Source organism: Chlorocebus sabaeus, chromosome 21 (genome assembly GCF_047675955.1).
Source record: "Chlorocebus sabaeus isolate Y175 chromosome 21, mChlSab1.0.hap1, whole genome shotgun sequence".
NCBI lineage: Eukaryota > Metazoa > Chordata > Mammalia > Primates > Cercopithecidae > Chlorocebus > Chlorocebus sabaeus.
In genome coordinates this window covers 17,855,215-17,873,959 of record NC_132924.1, presented here as the reverse complement: position 1 = coordinate 17,873,959, position 18,745 = coordinate 17,855,215, and the positions used below count along the sequence as shown (strand labels likewise).

The 18,745-nt window shown below is 45.6% G+C and overlaps 1 protein-coding gene and 1 long non-coding RNA gene across 2 annotated transcripts; both read right to left on the bottom strand.

Moving 5' to 3' along the window:
- Positions 1-3,570: 3,570 nt before the first annotated feature.
- Positions 3,571-6,760, bottom strand: LOC140709554 (uncharacterized). The gene is made up of 2 exons (XR_012090051.1): positions 5,121-6,760; positions 3,571-4,606 (listed from the first exon to the last, which is right to left on the bottom strand). It is a non-coding gene; the product is annotated as an uncharacterized lncRNA (long non-coding RNA).
- Positions 6,761-11,125: 4,365 nt separating this feature from the next.
- On the bottom strand, positions 11,126-14,391 carry MRPS24 (mitochondrial ribosomal protein S24). The gene is made up of 4 exons (XM_007981498.3): positions 13,980-14,391; positions 13,832-13,900; positions 13,515-13,626; positions 11,126-11,550 (listed from the first exon to the last, which is right to left on the bottom strand). The coding sequence occupies exons 1-4, from the start codon at positions 14,211-14,213 to the stop codon at positions 11,267-11,269; spliced, it is 699 nt and encodes a 232-aa protein (XP_007979689.1). The 5' UTR covers positions 14,214-14,391; the 3' UTR covers positions 11,126-11,266.
- Positions 14,392-18,745: the final 4,354 nt, after the last annotated feature.

Sequence of the window (18,745 nt, the reverse complement as noted above, 5' to 3'; positions counted from 1 at the left end):
AGGTCAGAACACATTCACGTCAGGATGAAGATTAGAAGGGTCAGGCTCATAACCAACTCATGTGTAGGGTTGGGGTCAGAATGAAGTTTAGGGTCTGATTAAGCAGAAGGTGAGAGTGACAAAAAAGGTGAGATGAGTTCAGGGTCAAGCTGAGTTCAGGATCTGGTTGAGGGTCAAAATCAGTCATGATCTACACACAGATTATGGTCAGGTTGAGAATCTGGTTCAGGCCAGGGTCAGCATCCAGGGGGAGTCCTAGGACCTGAATGACAACCAGTGTCAGCATTGTTGAGTGTGAGAATCAGGTCAAGGGCAGGGTTAGATCAGCGTGAGAGATAGGGTCAAGGTCAGGGTCAGAGTCTGGGTTAGGGATGAGTGGGAGTCAGAGTTACATGACTTCCAGGTTCATGGTCAATGTCATGATAGGTGTCTGGGTGAGAGTCATTGTCAGAGTCAAAGTGAGTATCAGTACTAGAGTTAGGATGAGGTCATGGTCAGTCATTGATTTGGTTTGGCTGTGTCCCCAGCCAAATCTCATCTTGAATTGTAGCTCCCATAATTCCCGCATGTTGAGGGAGGGACCAGGTGGGAGATAATTGAATCATGCGGGCAGTTTCCCTCATACTGTTCTCGTGGTAGTGAACAAGTCTCACGAGATCTGATGGGTTTATAAGGGGAAATCCCTTTTGCTTCGCTATTATTCTCTCTTGCCTGCTGCTGTGTAAGACGTGCCTTTTGCCTTCCACCATGATTGTGAGGCCTCCCCAGCCACGTGGAACTGTAAGTCAATTAAACCTCTTTTTCTTTATAAATTACCCAGTCTTGGGTATGTCTTTATCAGGAGTGTGCAAACAGACTCGTACAGTACATTGGTACCAGTACAGTGGAGTGCTGCTGTAAAGATACCCAAAAATGTGGAAACGACTTTGGAACTGGGTAACAGGCACAGGCTGGAACAGTTTGGAGGGCTCAGACAAAGGAAAACGTGAGAAAGTTTGAAACTTCATAGAGACTTGTTGAATGGCTTTGACCGAAATGCTGATAATGATATGGACAATGAAATCCAGGCTGAGATGGTGTCAGATGGAGATGAGGAACTTGTTGGGACCTGGAGTCAAGTTGACTCTTGCTATGTTTTATCACAGAGACTGGAGGCATTTTGTCCCTGTCCTAGAGATTTGTGGAACTTTGAACTTGAGGGAGATGATTTAGGGTATCTGGCAGAAGAAATTTCTAAGCAGCAAAGCTTTCAAGGATGACTTAGGTGCTGTTATAAGCATTCAGTTTTAAAAGAGAAACAGAGCATAACATTGAGAAAATTTGAGGCCTGACAATGTAATAGGATAGAAAATAAAACCCTTCCCCTTTTTTTTTGAGACAGAGTCTTGCTCTGTCACCAGGGATGGAGTGCAGTGGCATCATCTTGGCTCATTGCAACCTCCACCTCCCAGGTTCAAGTAATTCTCCTGCCTCAGCCTCCCAAGTAGCTGGAATTACAGGTGCCCGCCACCACACACAACTAATTTTTGTATGTTTAGTAGAGATGGGGTTTCGCCATGTTGGCCAGGCTGGTCCCGAACCTCTGCCCTTGAGTGATCTGCCTGCCTTAGCCTCCCAAAGTGCTGGAATTACAGGCGTAAGCCACCACACCTGGCCTTTTTTTTTTTTTTTTTTTTTTTAAGATGGAGTTTCTCTCTTGTCACCCAGGCTGGAGTGCAATGGTGCAATCTCAGCTCACTGCAAACACTGCCTCCTAGGCTCAACTGATTCTCCTGCCTTAGCCTCCCAAGTAGCTGGGATTACAGGCACCTACCACTACACCTAGTTAATTTTTATATTTTTAGTAGAGATGGGTTTTCACCATGTTGACCAGGCTGGTCTTGAACTCCTGACTTCAGGTGATCCACCTGCCTTGGCCTCCCAAAGTGCTGGGACTACAGACGTGATCCACCATGCCCAGTTGAAAAACCCATTTTCTTGCCAGCTGCAGAAATTCACATAACTAACAAGGAGCCAAATGTTCATTGCCAACACAATGGGGAAAATGTCCCAAGGGCATGTCAAAGACATTTGCAGCAGCCCCTCCCATCACAGACCCAGAGGCCTAGGGAAAAAAATGACTTTGTGGGCCAGGTCCAGGGGCCCCCTGCTATGTGCAGCATAAGGACTTGGTGCCCTGCATCCCAGCTGCTCTAGCCATGGCTAAAAGGGACCGAGGTACAGCTTGGGCCATGACTTCAAAGCATGTAAGCTCCAAACCTTGGCAGTTTTCGTGTGGTATTGAGCCTACAGGTGCACAGAAGTCAAGAATTGAGGTTTGGGAACCTCTGCCTAGATTTCAGAGGACGTATGGAAATGCCTGGATGTCCAGGCAGAAGTTGGCTACAGGGGCGGTGCCTTCATGGAGGGCTTCTGCTAGGGCAGTGTGGAATGGAAATGTGGGATTGGAGCCCCCACACAGAGTCCCCACTGGGGCACTGCCTAGTGGAGCTGTGAGTAGAGGGCCGCCATCCTCCAGACCCCAGAATGGTAGATCCACCAACATCTTGCACTGTGTGCTTGGAAAAGCTGCACTCAATGATCATTCTGGAGCTTTAATATTTGACTGTCCCACTGGATTTTGGACTTGCATGAGGCCTTTAGCCCTTGTGTTTTGGCCAGTTTCTCCCATTTGGAATGGCTGTATTTATCCAGTGTCTGTACCCCCATTGTACGGCATACATTCTAGCAAGTAACTAACTTACTTTTTATTTTATAGGCTTATAGATGAAAGGGACTTGCCTTGTCTCAGTTGAGACTTTGGACTGTGGACTTTTGAGTTAATGCTGAAATAAGACTTTGGGGGACTTCTGGGAAGGCATGATTGGTTTTGAAATGTGAGGACATGAGATTTGGGAGGGGTTGGGGATGGAATGATGCTGAGACCAGCTCAGTTGTGGAGACCCTAACTCAGTGGCCCTAGAGGAATTAAAGACACACACACAGAAATAAAAAGTGTGGAGTGGGAAATCAGGGGGCTGGCAGCCTTCAGAGCTGAGAGCCATGAATAGAGTTTTACCCACATATTTACTGACAGCAAGCCAGTGATAAGCATTGTTTCTATAGATTATAGATTAAAATGGGAAACAGAAGGATGGGCCGAAACAAGGGGATGGGCTCTGGCTAGTTATCTGCAGCAGGAACATGTCCTTAAGGCACAGATCGCTCACTCTATTGTTTGTGGTTTAGGAATGCCTTAAGCGGTTTTCTGCCCTGAGTGGGCCAGGTGTTCCTTGTCCTCATTCCAGTAAACCCACAACCTTCAGTGTGGGCATCATAGCCATCACGAGCATTACACAGTGCTACAGAGATTTTGTTTATGGCCAGTTTTGGGGCCAGTTTATGGCCAGATCTGGGGGCCTGTTCCCAATGTGTTCCCCCTTTTTGTTTTCACAAGATGATAAAAGCAAAGGCAGCTTTATCATGGTGAGCTACTTCTCACAGGAGTCGGGATCTGCATCTGCAGACTATACAAAGACAAACAACACAGATTAATAGCACAATCATTATTGAAATTATAGAGACTCCAAGTGTTTTTATCCATTTTAATGGGTTAATAGCTGCTAATCTGTCTGCAGTTCCTTCAAGCACTCCAGTTCCCAGCATTAAGGTCAGGTGTGCCTGGGATGCCTTAAATATTTATTCTTTTAATTTTGCAATATCCAAAGAGAAGTTTGTAGAGTGTCCTTCTACATGCTTTTTTATTCTTTCTTAAATTTTGATCTTATTAAGAACCATTAATAGTTTCCACAAATCTTTATGTTTAGCTTCTGGAACGGGCTGTATCATTTGAGGTTGAGGTGCCACTATACCGCCATGTTTCCAGACAATAGGAACTCTTGCTGTATTTCTTACCATTTCTACCATCTGACTGTTTTGTTTAGAACAGCTGAACATAGTGTGGCTGTGGCACACAGACTGAGAGGTGCAATTCAAGCTAAACATCCCCTTAGGGGACCAGTCAATAATGATTCCATAGGAATCATTGTGCAGCACCTGTGCCTGTTCTGCAATGCAATCTTCCTAAACAAGTACGTTCATTATTTCTGGCCAGGTCCAATTCTGTTTACAAATAGGTTTTTGAGGGTGGTCTGCCTCAATTATAGGAGCAGATTCATTATGGTAAATACTGAGACTAGAAAGCATGTGTAAATGTGTCATAGAGTGATTACATCCAGGCATTATTGCCAGCCAAGATTGATAAATATGTCTAATAAGTATAATTGTTCTCTGTGTCAGCCCTTGTTGAAGGAATACACATGGCCATGGTGATCACCGCTACCATTACGGTGATCATAGCTACCATTAAATTATTCATTGTGACTGGTGGTCCCGCTTTCCTCAGGTTTTCTTTTGCCATCTGTGACAGCTTCTTGATCTGTCCTCTGGTAGGTGATTGTGTTCGATGGGTGTTGCTTATGACAGCAAGGGTCCTCCTTAGCGTCAGTATCAACATGGCTGCAACCAGGGGGTCCTCAGGATCCTCTCAAAATCTCTTCCTTGGCATCTGGCTCATGATAAGGTTTCAGGTGTCTTGATGGTATCCAAATTGGCTGTTGATTCGGTCCTGGAGAAACACAAACATAACCTGTACCACAAGTTATTATTTTACCTCTTTCCCAACTTTTGGTTATCAGATCTCTCCACTAAACCAGTTATTCTGCTTCTGTCTTTGCAGCTGGTTTCTGTAAATGCTGTTCAGCTGCTGATAGCACCTGACTTTTAGGCAGGCTCAAAAAATTTAAAGTCAATAATGCTAGATTCAGTTGTATATGTGGTGTCCCATAGTCCCTGTTTTCCCCCTTTTGCTTTTGCAACTGCTCTTTCAGGGAGAGATTCATTCTTTCCACTATGGCTTGTCCTTGAGAATTATATGGGATACCAGTAATGTGTTTAATATTCCATATAGAGAAAAATGTAACTAGAGCTTGGCTAGTGTAGCCTGGGACATTATCTGTTTTAATAGAAGTTGGAATGCCCATCACTGCAAAACCCTGCAAAAGGTGACATTTAACACAGGCAGAAGACTCTCCTGATTGGCATGTAGCCCAGACAAAGTGAGAAAAGGTGTCCATACATACATGTACATAAGCTAGTCTCCCAAATGAGGGAACATGTGTGACATCCATTTGCCAGAGAGAGTTAGGTTCCAGTCCTCGAGGATTAACTCCTCCTATAAAAGATAAGGAATGCACCATTTGGCAAGTTGGGCATCACTGGATAATAGTTTTAGCTTCTTTCCACGTAATGCTGTATCTGTGTTTGAGACCAGAGGCATTAACATGGGTTAAATTGTGAAAGTGTCTGGCATTAGATATTGCAGTAGCAATTAGGCAATCAGCCATTTGATTCCCTTCTGTTAAAGCTCCTGGAAGAGGTGTATGAGCCCTAATGTGAGTGATGTAAAAAGGGTGCATTCTACTCCCAACTGCTGTTTGCAATTGGGTAAATAAAGTCATTAGTTGCTCATCTGTATGAAATCATAACTGAACATTTTCAACTAACTGTGTAGAATGAACCACATATGAAGAATCAGAAATCATATTAATAGGCATATTAAAAGCAGTCAATACCTCAATTACAGCTACAAGCTCCGCTTTTTGAGCTGAAGCATAGGGCATCTGGAAAACATTACCTTTAGAGCCAGATTAAAAAGCTTTACCAATACTAGACCCATCTGTGAAGACATTCTCAGAACCTTTAATTTGTTTAAATTTAGTTATTCTAGGGAGAATCCAATTAGTTAATTTCAAAAATTGAAACAGCTTCATTTCAGGAAAATGATTATCGAGAATACCCACAAAGTCAGCTAAGTGGGTTTGCCAAGTAAGACTATTTATAAAAGCTTGCTGTATTTGTGCCTTCATGAGAGGGACAATAATTTTTCCAGGATCAAATCCATGTAATTTAACAATCCAAGTTCTCCCATTTCCTATCAGAGTAGCGATTTGATCCAAATAAGGAGTTACAGTCCGTGAATTAGTATGTGAAAGAAAAAGCCATTCTACTAAATCCTGCTCTTGGACAATAACACCAGCAGATGATTGCTGAGTTGAAAAAATTAGCAAATCTAGAGTCTTCTCTAGATCTATTATATTTGAGCCTTATGTACTTGCTTTTCAATCAGCTGTAACTCTGCCTCAGCCTCCTTTGTTAATTGCTGAGGGCTAGTGAGGCTAGGATCTCCTCTAAGGATAGAAAATAGATTACTCATGGCATAGGTAGGAATGCCTAGAGCAGATTGTATCCAATTAATGTCCCACAGTAATTTTTGAAAGTCATTTAATGTTTTCAGTTGAGCCCTACATATGGTTACTTTCTGTGGCACTATTGTAGTGTCATTTACTAAGGTCCCGAAGTAGGAGTAAGGAGTAGTAGTCTAAATTTTGTCAGGAGCTATAATTAAACCAGTGTGAGAAATCAAATTTTATAAGTGATCATAACATTGGAGTAATATTTCTCGAGTGGGAGCAGCACGAAGTATATTGTCCATATAATGAATAATGTAACAGTGAAAATTTTTTATGAGTAGGTTCAATTGCTTGCCCTATATACATCTGGCAAATAGTCGGACTGTTTAACATGCCCTGTGGCAACACTTTCCCATGAAAACGCTTAGCAGGCTGTAGGTTGTTTACTGCAGGAATTGTAAATGCAAACCATTCACAGTCTTGCTCAGCTAAGGGGATAGTGAAGAAATAGTCTTTTAAATCTATGACTATTAAAGGCCAGTTTTTTGGAATCATAGTAGGAGAAGGCAGTCCTGGCTGCAATGTCCCCATAGGTTGTATAACTGAATTAATGGCTCTAAAGTCAGTTAACATTCTCTATTTACCTGATTTTTTCTTAATCACGGAAACTGGAGAATTCCAAGGGGAAAATGTTGGAGCTATGTATCCTTTTTCCAATTGTTCATTAACTAAGTCCTCTAAAGCCTCCAGTTTCTATCTTTACTTAGTGGCCATTGTTCTTTTTTTTTTTTTTTTTTTGAGATAGAGTCTGGCTCTGTTGCCCAGGCTGGAGTGCAGTGGCCAGATCTCAGCTCACGGCAAGCTCCGCCTCCCGGGTTCACACCATTCTCCTGCCTCAGCCTCCGGAGTAGCTGGGACTACAGGCGCCCGCCACCTCGCCTGGCTAGTTTTTTGTATTTTTCAGTAGAGACGGGGTTTCACCGTGTTAGCCAGGATGGTCTCGATCTCCTGACCTCGTGATCCGCCTGCCTCGGCCTCCCAAAGTGCTGGGATTACAGGCATGAGCCACCGCGCCCGGCCTAGTGGCCATTGTTCTATCCAAATTGGCTTACCTGTTAACCATTTTTTAAGGTATAGGTTCTGGAGGCTTAACAATGGCCTCCATCAAAAATGATATCCCTTGGTGGGAACTTTGTCTTTCCACTTGAAGCAGTTCCTTCAAAACCTTGCAAATTTTTTCCTAGTTCCATACCAGGGACATACCCCATTTCATGCATCATATATTGACTTTGAGGGCTGTATAATTGCTCTGGAATGAGAACTTGTGCTCCCCATTGTTGTAATAAATCTTTTCCCAAATATCAATAGGTACAGAAGTTATAATTGGTTGAATAGTCCCAGGTTATCCATTGGGCCCTTCACAATGCAAAATATAACTACTTTGATCTACTTCAGGGGCTTTACCAACTCCAACTATGTTAAATTGAGCAGGTTGAATTGACCGTGCAGACGGCCAGTGCTGTAGAGAAATGATGAAAATGTCCACTCCTGTATCTACCAAACCTTTAAATTTCTTTCCCTGAATAGTTATTTCACAGGTAGGATGTTTATCAGTAATTTGATTCACCCAATAAGCTGCGTTGCCTTGTTTATTTGTGCTTCCAAATCCTCCTGTTTGTTTAATTTTACTTTTCCCCATTTCCACATATGGCACAATCAGGAGTTGTGCTATATGCTCTCCTGGCTCTGTTTTCCAGGGAACAGAAGTAGATATAACAATTTTGATTTCCCCATTGTAATCTGAATCAATGACTCCTGTATGTACTCGCACTCCTTTTAAATTTAAACTAGATCTACCTAGAAGTAATCCTATCATCCCTGCTGGCAAGGGTCCACAGACCCCTGTTGGAACTTTTTGTGGGGGTTCCCAGGCAGAAGAGTGAAGATTAGGTGCAGTATAAATCTACTATGGCACTACCAGCTGTTGCAGGGGACAGACATTGTACATGGGTGAGGGAACGGCCTGAGCCGGAAATGCCCCTGTTTGGAACGGGGCCCAGGATGGGCCCCTCACGGCATTTCCCAAAATTGCATTTCAGTCCTTCTCAAATTTAGAATGACACTGATTGGCCCAATGCTTTCCTTTTTTACACTTCAGGCATAGACCTGGTTCATACTGATTGATAGCTCGTTTAAACTCTTTGAGTAATTTAAAAGGAAAAGACTCAAAACATAGCTATATTATTTCCCTGTTGATTAGGTGGATATATTCTAACAGGGAACTGTCAAGCATCTATATCACCCTCTCGTCTAGCTTGCTGAATTCCTCCCTGAATAGAACTGAAAGCGGTTGCTCGAGGCACTGTTTGAACAGTCACTGGGGCAACTACTTTTCACCCAGTGTCCCCTGCAAAAGAAAGATCTGGAGGGTCAGGCCACTCTTTTTCTTCAAAATAATGAGGGGGTGCAGAAGGGTAGAGAAGAACCTCTTCCTCCTTTGCCACTTTAACTTTAGCTGGCAAACAATCCCGCTCTGTCACCTCTTCTGTTACTTTGTTGTACTCTACTTCCTCTTCATCATCAGTGTGAAAAGGTTCTGAGGTGGAATGAACCAGAGCCCACATTTGTCCCATTGTTACCCTGATGCTTCCTAGCTGCCCTTCTTACTCATCATGGGGATTGCTTAAGAGTACTCAAGTGTCCTCCAGCTTAGTTCCATGTTCTCCAACTCTGGCGACCCTCCAACCCAGGTTTCGAGCCCCACGTATGGGCACCACTTGCCAAGACCAGCTCAGTTGTGGACACCCTAACTCAGTGGCGTTAGAGGAATTAAAGACACACACAAAGAAATATAGAGTGTGGGGTGGGAAATCAGGAGACTGGCAGCCTTCAGAGCTGAGAGCCACGAACAGTTTACCCACATATTTATTGACAGCAAGCCAGTGATAAGCATTGTTTCTATAGATTACAGATTAACTAAAATGGGAAACAAGGGGATGGGCTGAAACAAAGGGATGGGCTCTGGCTAGTTATCTCCAGCAGGAACATGTCCTTAAGGCACAGATTGCTCATGCTATTATTGGTGGTTTAGGAATGCCTTAAGCAGTTTTCTGCTCTGGGTGGGCCAGGTGTTCCCTGCCCTCATTCTAGTAAACCCATAACCTTCAGTGTGGGTGTCATAGCCATCACGAGCATGTCACAGTGCTCCAGAGATTTTGTTTATGGCCAGTTTATGGCCAGATTTGGGGGCCTGTTCCCAACAGAATGACATGGTTTGGCTGTGTCCCCACCCAAATCTCATCTTGAGTTGTAGCTCCCATAATTCCCACATATTGTGGGAGGGACCCAGTTGGGGATAACTGAATCATGGGGGCAGTTCCCCCATACTGTTCTCATGGTAGTGAATAAGTCTCATGAGATCTGATGGTTTTATAAGGGAAAACCCCTTAGGCTTCGTTATTATTCTCTCTTGCCTGCTGCTATGTAAGACATGTCTTTTGCCTTCCACCATGATTATGAGGCCTCCCCAGCCACTTAAGTGGAACTCTAAGTCCATTAAACCTCAGTCTCAGGTATGTCTTTATCAGCAGCATGAAAATGGAGAACACAGTCATGGTAAGAGTCAGGGTCAGGTTCAGAGTGAAGTTCAAAGTGACCATCAGAGTCAAGGTCAGGGTCAGACTCAGAGTGAGACACATGACCAGGGAGGGTCTAGGTGAGAGTGAGGGTGAAGGTCAGGCTGTGTGTCAAAGTCAGGGTAAAGGTCTGCAACAGGGTCACTGAGTCAGGGCCATTATCAAGTTCAGGGTAAGGATGTGTTAGGCAGAGGCTCAGGGTCACGTTAAAGATATCAGAGACATGGTCAGGATCAGAGTCAAGGTCAGGATCAGCAACCTCTGCCCTACTTCCTAGCACCAGGAGCTGGCTTTTGTGAATGCAACTTTCCAAAATGCTCTTCCTCCATTTACCTGCATGTTTTCCTCCTTCATGTGCTTGGACCATTTAATGCTGCCTCACGCTCCCTGCCCTTTCACTAGGATGTCAGTGTCACAAAGACAGTGATCTTGGAATGAAATGTTTTGCTCACTAATGGGTCCCAGGCAGTTAGAAGAGTGCTTGACACCGAGTAGGTACTCAATAAGAGTTTAACATCGATGAGTGTGCATTAAAGTATTCCTTGGGTCCTGGCGAACATGGTGAAACCCCGTCTCTACTGAAAATACAAAAAAAAAAAAAAAAAAAAAAGTATTCCTTGGGAAAAAAGTACATCTGGGAATAAAATATAACTGTTCACAGCAGTTCTCTCTGGAGTAGAATTATAAGAAAGTTTCATGGTCAATTTGATATATGTTCATATTGTTTTCTTATTTTATTTTATTTTTTGTGAAACAGAGTTTCACTCTGTCGCCCAGGCTGGAGTGCAGTGGTGCTATCTTGGCTCATTGCAAGCTCCGCCTCCCGAGTTCACGCCATTCTCCTGCCTCAGCCTCCTAAGTAGCTGGAACTACAGGCGCCTGCCACCACGCCCAGCTAATTTTTTTGTATTTTTAGTAGAGACGGAGTTTCACCGTGTTAGCCAGGATGGTCTCGATCTCCTGACCTCGTGATCCGCCCACTTTCAGCCTCCCAAAATGCTGGGATTACAGGTGTGAGTCACCGCGCCCAGCCTGTTTTGATTCTTAAAAACGAACACTGAATGGGTCTTACCATCTTGAGAGAAAACAAAGAACTTTAGGTAAAGTGCCTGACAGAGTGATTGGCACAGGTACTCACCAAACCATAGCTACGAATTAAACTTCAAACAACTGGCATCAGCCTTCCTGCAAAATCTGGAGCATCGTCAAAGAAACGCTACTCTAGTTCCCTCATCCAACAGTAAAAACAGAGAGGCAAGACAAGATAGAGGGTCTTTATTCAACAGCAGCTGACAGACCACGCCTCAGTCCTCTGAGGGGATGCATTTCCCCCGCATACCACTCCTTTCCCACGTTTCTATTCTCTGCAGGCTACAGCTTGATGGAATAAAGGGGATTGTTCTAGAGGTACTTATACACAACCTTTGAGGGCACAGTTTGGAGGTGGAGTCGCACAGGACATTTGTAAAAGTAAGACAGCAAAGTTTCACTGTAGCCCACAAGGAAGTAGTACTTGTGTGGAGGCAAGTTCCTCAGGACCAGGGCACAGATCTCCAACTGGTTACCCCGGCGCTTTAAAACCAGCTGGTCAGCCAGGCAGCCTGGGAACGTACCCCACATGAACTTGCGAAGGAAAACATCCTCCACCGCTCGCTCTGCGGCATGGTCCTCTCCATCCAGGTTACCTGAAGAGGGAAGGGCAGCATAGCAGAGTCAGCCTCATTGCCCCAGGGTCCTGCCATAACTCCAGAGTCAACATCTAAAAGCGCTGAGCACAATCCCACCCTTCACCCCAAGCCTCCTCTTTTCTTCTGCTAATGGAATAAGAAAAATAACACTTTAAAGTTCAAAGTATGTTTTATGTCATTAATTCCCAAGCCAATTCAGTTTAGTAGGTATTATCATTATCCTTAGTTTACAAAAAGGAAGATGGAGGCCTGAGTCAGGGTGCAAAACTCAGATGATGCCACCACATCTAGCCCCTTTCCTGCTTTCTTGGCTGCCTTATAAAAACACTGGTCATCCCATGGACCAGAAAGATGAGGCCACCAGCTATTTTTGAGATTAGGGACGTGAGTCCTCTCATGAGCTAGGCCCAGGGCTTCCACCAGTGGGTTCTCAGTGTGAACCCTGGATCCCCTGCAGCCCTTACAATGTCCATTAAGAGTCTGCACACCTACATCCAAACGTCAGATCAGTGCCTAAAAGAGTGGGGGATATGCATCTGTATTTTTTTTTTTTCTTTTTTTTGAGATGGAGTCTCACTCTGTTGCCCAGGCTGGAGTGCAGTGGCGTGATCTCGGCTCACTGCAACCTCCGCCTCTTGGGTTCAAACAATTCTCCGCCTCAGCCTCCTGAATAGTTGGGATTGCAGGTGCCTGCCACCACGCCTGGCTAAGTTTTTTGTATTTTTAGTAGAGATGGGGTTTCACCATCTTGGCCAGGTTGGTACTGAACTCCTGACCTCGTGATCCACCCGCCTTGGCTTCCCAAAGTGCTGGGATTACAGGCGTGAGCCAGCGGGCGCCAGGCAAGCATCTGTATTTTAAGTAAGTTCTCTAGATGCATCTCAAACATCCAAGAACCCCTGTACTAAACAAAACACAGTTGGTTATCAATTGTTCACAGTAGTTATACTCTATAAAGTCACCGCCAACACTGAGTTAGTGAATACTGAACCACTGCTCCTAGAGGAAATACAGGGTTAGATTCCTTCCAGCCTCTGCACCATATTTTTGTGAACAAATCAATACATAACCTAGCTTCCTTTGTGTTTCTGTTTAAAGACACCTTGTTTAATATATACAGTAAATTCATTAACATTGAATTCAGGGCCAAGAGCAACTGTGACTGAAGAAAGAGGTATGTCCTCCCTAAGGCACTTCACAGCCTTCTCCCACTTAGAACACTAGACAGCACCTCAGCATTGCAGGGCCATTTTAAACAGCAAAATCACTAACAAAAAGCACAAAAATGCAAATTAAAAAAAAAAAGATTCTAGACCATAAAAAAGACACCCTTTACAGTATGAGAGCTGAAACGAGGCAGAGCCTTGTTGTCGTCGACCTCAGCTGGGGACATGCACCTGGGGTGGCAGCTCTACCCACATCTCAGAGTGACCTTGATAGTGCCCAGAGTGTTGATTTGGGGCTTACAAATAAATCTGAAGAATCTGAAAATATGAAATTCACAAATAATTAGGGTTGTCTGTATATATTTACAGAGAAAAAATTGTGCTTCAGTGGAAAACTGCATTCCTTAGAGCACACTGTTGAGGGTTATCAGATTCTGTAAGGGTTTCACTCTTTTCCTTGACTCTGAGCTATTCTGCAGCTCTGTAAATTACAGATAACTGATAGGAATGCAAAATAATTCTTGTCTGTAGACATGCAAATAATTTCTGTTCAGTGGAGGATCAACTGAGTCCCTGCCCGCCATGGAAAAAGTCAGTTTTGCATCCATCTTCAAATTTGTTTCAACATTCTGATCTATACATGTCTCTGTTTTTTTATGTCTCCCTTGAGTTGGTTTCATAGATTTCTGACCCTGGCATTATTTCCTGAGTTAAAGGAAACCTGTGACACGTGTTCATTTTGTTTACATGACAGTAGGACTGAGTGCTCCTTTTGGAGGCCTGGGGTCCGCTCACCTGTGTGCAGTGACAGCCAGCCCTTACGGTGGGCGATGTAGTGCGGCGCGTGTGCCTCCTCGTAGGTCACCGGCTTGTCCCCCTTGCCTACGCGTACTCGGGCCGCCCGGTTCTAGGAGCAAAAGGGGCCGTGACTCCACGAGTCCCCCAATCCAGACCCTACCTCACGCCATGCCCCTCCAGTCAGCTGGCACTGCTCCCCGACCCCAACCCCCTGATCCCTACGCCCCGACTCTAGCCCCGCCCCCTTCAGCCCGCCCGGCTGCCCCGGGCCCCCGACCCCCAGGGCCCCAGGCACCGGCCCCAGCTGTGCTCACCTTGGCGCAGACCGCGGAGGTGTGCAGGGCGCGCCAAGTGCAAGGCAGCTCTCGGCTCCAGGACAGCACCTGTGGAGGGAGGGCGCGTGAGGCGGAAACTAGGTACCCCACATCCGACTCGCCGGGACCGGCCGAATAACCCACTCACCCGTGGCCCCAGCAACCCGTTGCGAACGGAAGCCGCCATTTTGGGCCGAGCTGAGCGCGGGACGTACCACAGCGCGCTGAGGGGTGGGGACAGCATTGGACGAGACCAAGTCGGAGCTTGTACTCTGGCGGGGACGGAGCAGGGCCTCTGCGGGGCGGGGCCGCGGTGTGCTGGGTAGCTGTTACTCCCGCCTTCCCCGCAGCCCTGTGAATGCTCAGCCTTGTGAATGCTCATCCCGCCGCTGTTCGCTCTGCCGCGGTTGCTGCTTGCATCGGGTTTCAGATCCGGAAATTTGAGGATGCGAAACGTGAGATTTCCTCTTCAACAACCTCACGCTAGTACGGGTGATGGGTGTGCGGCCCACCGGACCCCGCGCTACCCAACCTGCACCCTCGGGGCCCGAAGAGGAGCCAAGCGTTTACCCAGGTCCTATGAATTAGGCTGCTGAGTTGTGCCTCCAAATAATATTCGTAAAAAAAAACCCAAACAAACAGAAAAGCCCTCCAGACTTTTATCCACGAATAAAGAAACATATTTTGGTTAAAACGTCACCCAATTCTTCAAGGATGACTTATGCAGTTATGCAAGAATGGGTTTGCCACATGTGACCATCCTGGTGACTGGCCCCTGGGGAAGGAAAATTTTAAGTATGAGGAAAGGGCCGGAGGGCAAGGAAATTCATGAGAATATCGCAGGGCCTGTAATGCTCAAACCAGTGCGTCGCCACTATTATTGGTAGCCAGTAATTATTAATGTCAAACTGAAAAATAGCAACACGGGATATTTAATTTAGAAGTCACCACGGTCATGGAAAAAACACGGGCTCTGGAGTCAGGCCCATGTACAACAATCTTTGTACAGTTAAGACTCAGTTCTATTATCTATAAAATGGGCCTTAATAATAGTACTACCTTATAGAGCTATTAGGATCAAGAGAATATTTAATAAATGATGGGTTATGTTTGGTTGAGTCATGTGAAATTGCCAATATTTTGGCCGTTCTGGGTCTACATCATTCGCCTTAATGGTACAGTACTTGCATATGCTGCAGTTTCCTGTTGGGGGAGGACTGGATTATGATCCATGGGAAGGGGAAATGGAAGAACGGTGGAAATGAGTTGCCCATGACCACACTGAGGAGAGGGAGAGAGGGACCAAGACACAAGTCTCTTGACTTCAGTCCAGTCCATTTCCCATGACCAAGACTCCTCTGATTACATGAAGGTGGGTTCTCAAAAAACCCGTAATAAAAGGACAAGGTCTTCCATGTCCACTTCACCAGAAATGTTTTATTATTAATTTTTAGAAAGTGCGGCCCCCAACTGTTATGCATATTGAATAAAGGGACAGAGCAAGGATGAGGTGCCCTCCAACCTATAATACTTTGCAAATATAAGAACTTTCAACATTTCCTAAGAAATCCTTTTCAACTGACAATATTTTTAAAGTTTTCATAATGTTCAATAATTTTATAATTGTTAAGTTTCATTAATTTGCTCCAAGGTGGTGAGGAACATGGGACTTGGCATCTGAATTGCCTGAGTCCAAATCCTGGACCCAGTGCTTCCTGGCTGTGTAATTTGGGCAAGTGACTGAACCTCCTGAGCCTCGGTTTCTCTCATCTGTAAACTGGGGACAATAATGGTGGTTGTGAAAATTACAGGGTGATGTGCCTGGCAGAGGGAGAGAGCAATTGTGGGTTTTGTTGTTTTTAAGGAGTCCCTGATAGCCACATATCCCGTTAGGGAGATGAGCCAGCTATGGAGGGTTCTATGAGAACGCATAGCACCACCACCCTAATCAGAGGAAAGGGGAAGGAGAAAGGGAAACAAGATCCTTGGGCTGATCAGAGGAAAAGGTGGCAATGGCACAATACCTATTGGGGCCCAAGGTGGGCAGGGGCCGCATCACAAAGGCTGTGGTTGGGAATCAAGTTTTGCCCATAAGGCAGTAGGCAATAAGATGATCAAATTTATGCTTTCCTCTATTCAAGCCATTCTCCCTTATGCCTGAGGTCTCTCTCTGGAATTCCATACTGATGTAGATCTTTCCAAGCATCACCATGGCCATTTCAGTGGCAGACATTTCTGGTGTTCAAATATCTTGTCATCTATCCTTTATTAGCTTTGTTTATACTGTGATTGGGGGAAAGGTGTCATGTCGGTCTTTACATGATTAAAATTACTTAAAATGACTTTTATACATCAGTATGACTGTTTTATTGTTTTAAATCATCAGCAGAAAAATCTGACTGGGGATGTTTTATTTTTCTGTAACTTCCGTTTGTTGTTGTTTTGATGCACTTTCCTTCTCCTATTAATTCCATAAAGGAGGCAGTATTTCCAGGCTTCACAGAGCAGAAGATGGAGGCTCACAGACTCACCTGGGGTTACAGAACTAGTAAATGGTAGCAGGCCTTTTTGCTCCAAAGCATGTGCTCTTTCAGTATCACTTCCTGGGGGTGAGGGTTCAGACCATGCTAGGATCAGGGAATGGCCTGGGTTTCTGTGGCTTGCTGCAGACAGCTCCCAACTGGCCCCCAAGGACTGCCTGGACATGGAAAGGCCAAGAGCATATGAACCCATGTGAAAGACCTATCTGCACTCTTCTTGGGGCCTAATGCAGAGACAGGGATGTAAAACTGCTTTTTCTTTGACTATGCAGAGACAGGGATGTAAAACTGCTTTTTCTTTGACGTGAGCCTTTGTTCTGCACATAACCAAGAACAAGAAGTTGCTCCTGTGCTCTCAAAGCAATGATTCGCAACCCCAATTGCATGACAGAGCCCCCTGGGTTCCACACCACCTCTGTGGGGAGTGGGCAGGCATTCATATTTTTTAAATGCCCCTTAGATGATTTCAATTTGCAGTCGGGGCTGAGAACCAGTGTCCTGAACTCACTCCGTTTATTTGGGAGACTCCCAAAATGTGTATTTGCAGAGCCCCCTTTCGGGGAGAGTGCTGTTGGATGCTCCTGGAAGATTATGGCAGCTCTCTAAGGAACGTAGCCATAGTCCACGCCTACCACTCTTGGTCACAAGGGCAGAGGAAGGGAGGAGGGGTCTGCTGGGAGGTCAGGACTTCTTTGAGATGATCTGCCCAGTTGGGTGCAGCACAGCCACCATGGGCTCACCCAGAGTGCTCAGGGGATACAGCACTGGCTGGGCCGTGGAGAGACGCTGTGTAAAAGGGAGCCGTCAGCCCCCTTGTATTTCCAGAGCCTGAAGAGTTTCAGAATCCAGCCTGGGGGTGGTGGGGTGCCATCTCCCTTCCCATTGGCTGGAGGGTGAGCCGAGATCACTCCATTCATGGTGGTTCTCTTTACAGCTGACTTATCCTCAGAACTGCTGACACTTTACACTTTGTAAACCTGTGTTTTTTACATTATTCCTTGTGATTCTTTTTTTCCTAATAACTCGTTCACCAGGAAAAATCCCAGAGGCTCTCAGCTCTATTCTGAGAAATAGGTCAAACAACTGAAACCCTAGGAGTAAAGCAGAGGCGTGTCAAACCAGATTGCCAAGACAGCTCAGTCGTTTTCCCTGTGAGCTCCTGCTCCATCCCCCCACCTCCGTTCTCCTTCTGTTGAGGCACAAGGGCTGCTGGGTTTGGTGGGTGAGGTCCCCAGCTGTAATTACTGATGTCAGCTTTGGGGTCCCAAGGAATCCCCTCTCCTGTTATCAGAGCCGTTGGCAATTAGAAATGCCCAGTGCCACAGCAGAACCCTGGGCTGAAAGTCAGAACCTGAAGAAGCCAAACTGGTGCTTGGGATAGAGAGGGGGTGGACTCAAGAAAGAGAAGACTGAGGGATGGGCCTCATGAGCTCCAGCCCCTGAGACTGCCACTCCCTGGCTCCCAGATGAACTGCTAGATCTAGATGTAATGGGCTCAGATGAGGAGATAATGAAAATATGCTAAGGACCAAGAAAGGCACAGAAAGGCCCCTGAACCCTTGGGTGGGCACGAATGGAGGTGCGCCTGGCACCAAAGGCTGTTCTGAGAGATGTGCCTGCCAGTCAGCCAGGGCCAGAAACAAGCAGAAGGGGCCCCCCGGCAGACAGTGGCATGGAAGAAGCCATGGCCTCCAAAATGTGTGTGGCGGGGCGAGGGTGTGGTTGACGAAATGACAGGAGACCAGGACCACGGTCATCTTGGCTCTTGTGCAGCCCTGACTCATCGGTGCTCATAAAGCTGCACTCTGGTGAAATTTTGTTGGAGTCTTAGAAGAATTCAGGATAGGCTTATGGCCAAATCATTTTATTGGTGATTTTCCCTTTTACTGGGGGGATTTTCCCTTTACTGGGCTAATACAACACATCTGAGGAGTTGGGGCAGCTACCAGATCAGGTTTATATTGTGTAAACTGCACACCACCACCAGTCCTGCTCGGTGCTGTTTCAGTAAATTAAGATAGTATCAATGAGAAGATGCTGTTTTACATACCATTAGGAAGGAAAAATGGCTGCAAATTATCTTAAGGTACCATTGATTGATTAAAAGATGAATCCTGATCTGACATATTAAAATGTTTGAGGCTGATGCAGAAGGCAGTTTCCTCTCCACAAGCCTCATGGGTGTGCAGAATGGTGTAGACACAGAGATGGGTGCCTCACTTACCTCATGCACAGACTGGCTCTTCCACCACAGGGCAGGCACTGTGTAAGCATCTTCCATTCCTACACAGGTGCTAGTAGGGGGAACTAAGGCTTGGAGAAGCCAAGTAACTTTGCTCAAGGGTCATATAATTAGTAGGAACCAAGGCTGAGG

Coding starts and splice junctions, on each gene's coding strand:
- MRPS24 (XM_007981498.3), bottom strand. CDS start 14,213: ATGAGCATTCACAAGGCTGAGCATTCACAGGGCTGCGGGGAAGGCGGG. Junction 13,627..13,831: donor CCTCCGCGGTCTGCGCCAAG/GTGAGCACAGCT, acceptor TTTTGCTCCTAG/AACCGGGCGGCCCGAGTACG. Junction 11,551..13,514: donor CTGGCTGTCACTGCACACAG/GTGAGCGGACCC, acceptor TTCCCTCTTCAG/GTAACCTGGATGGAGAGGAC.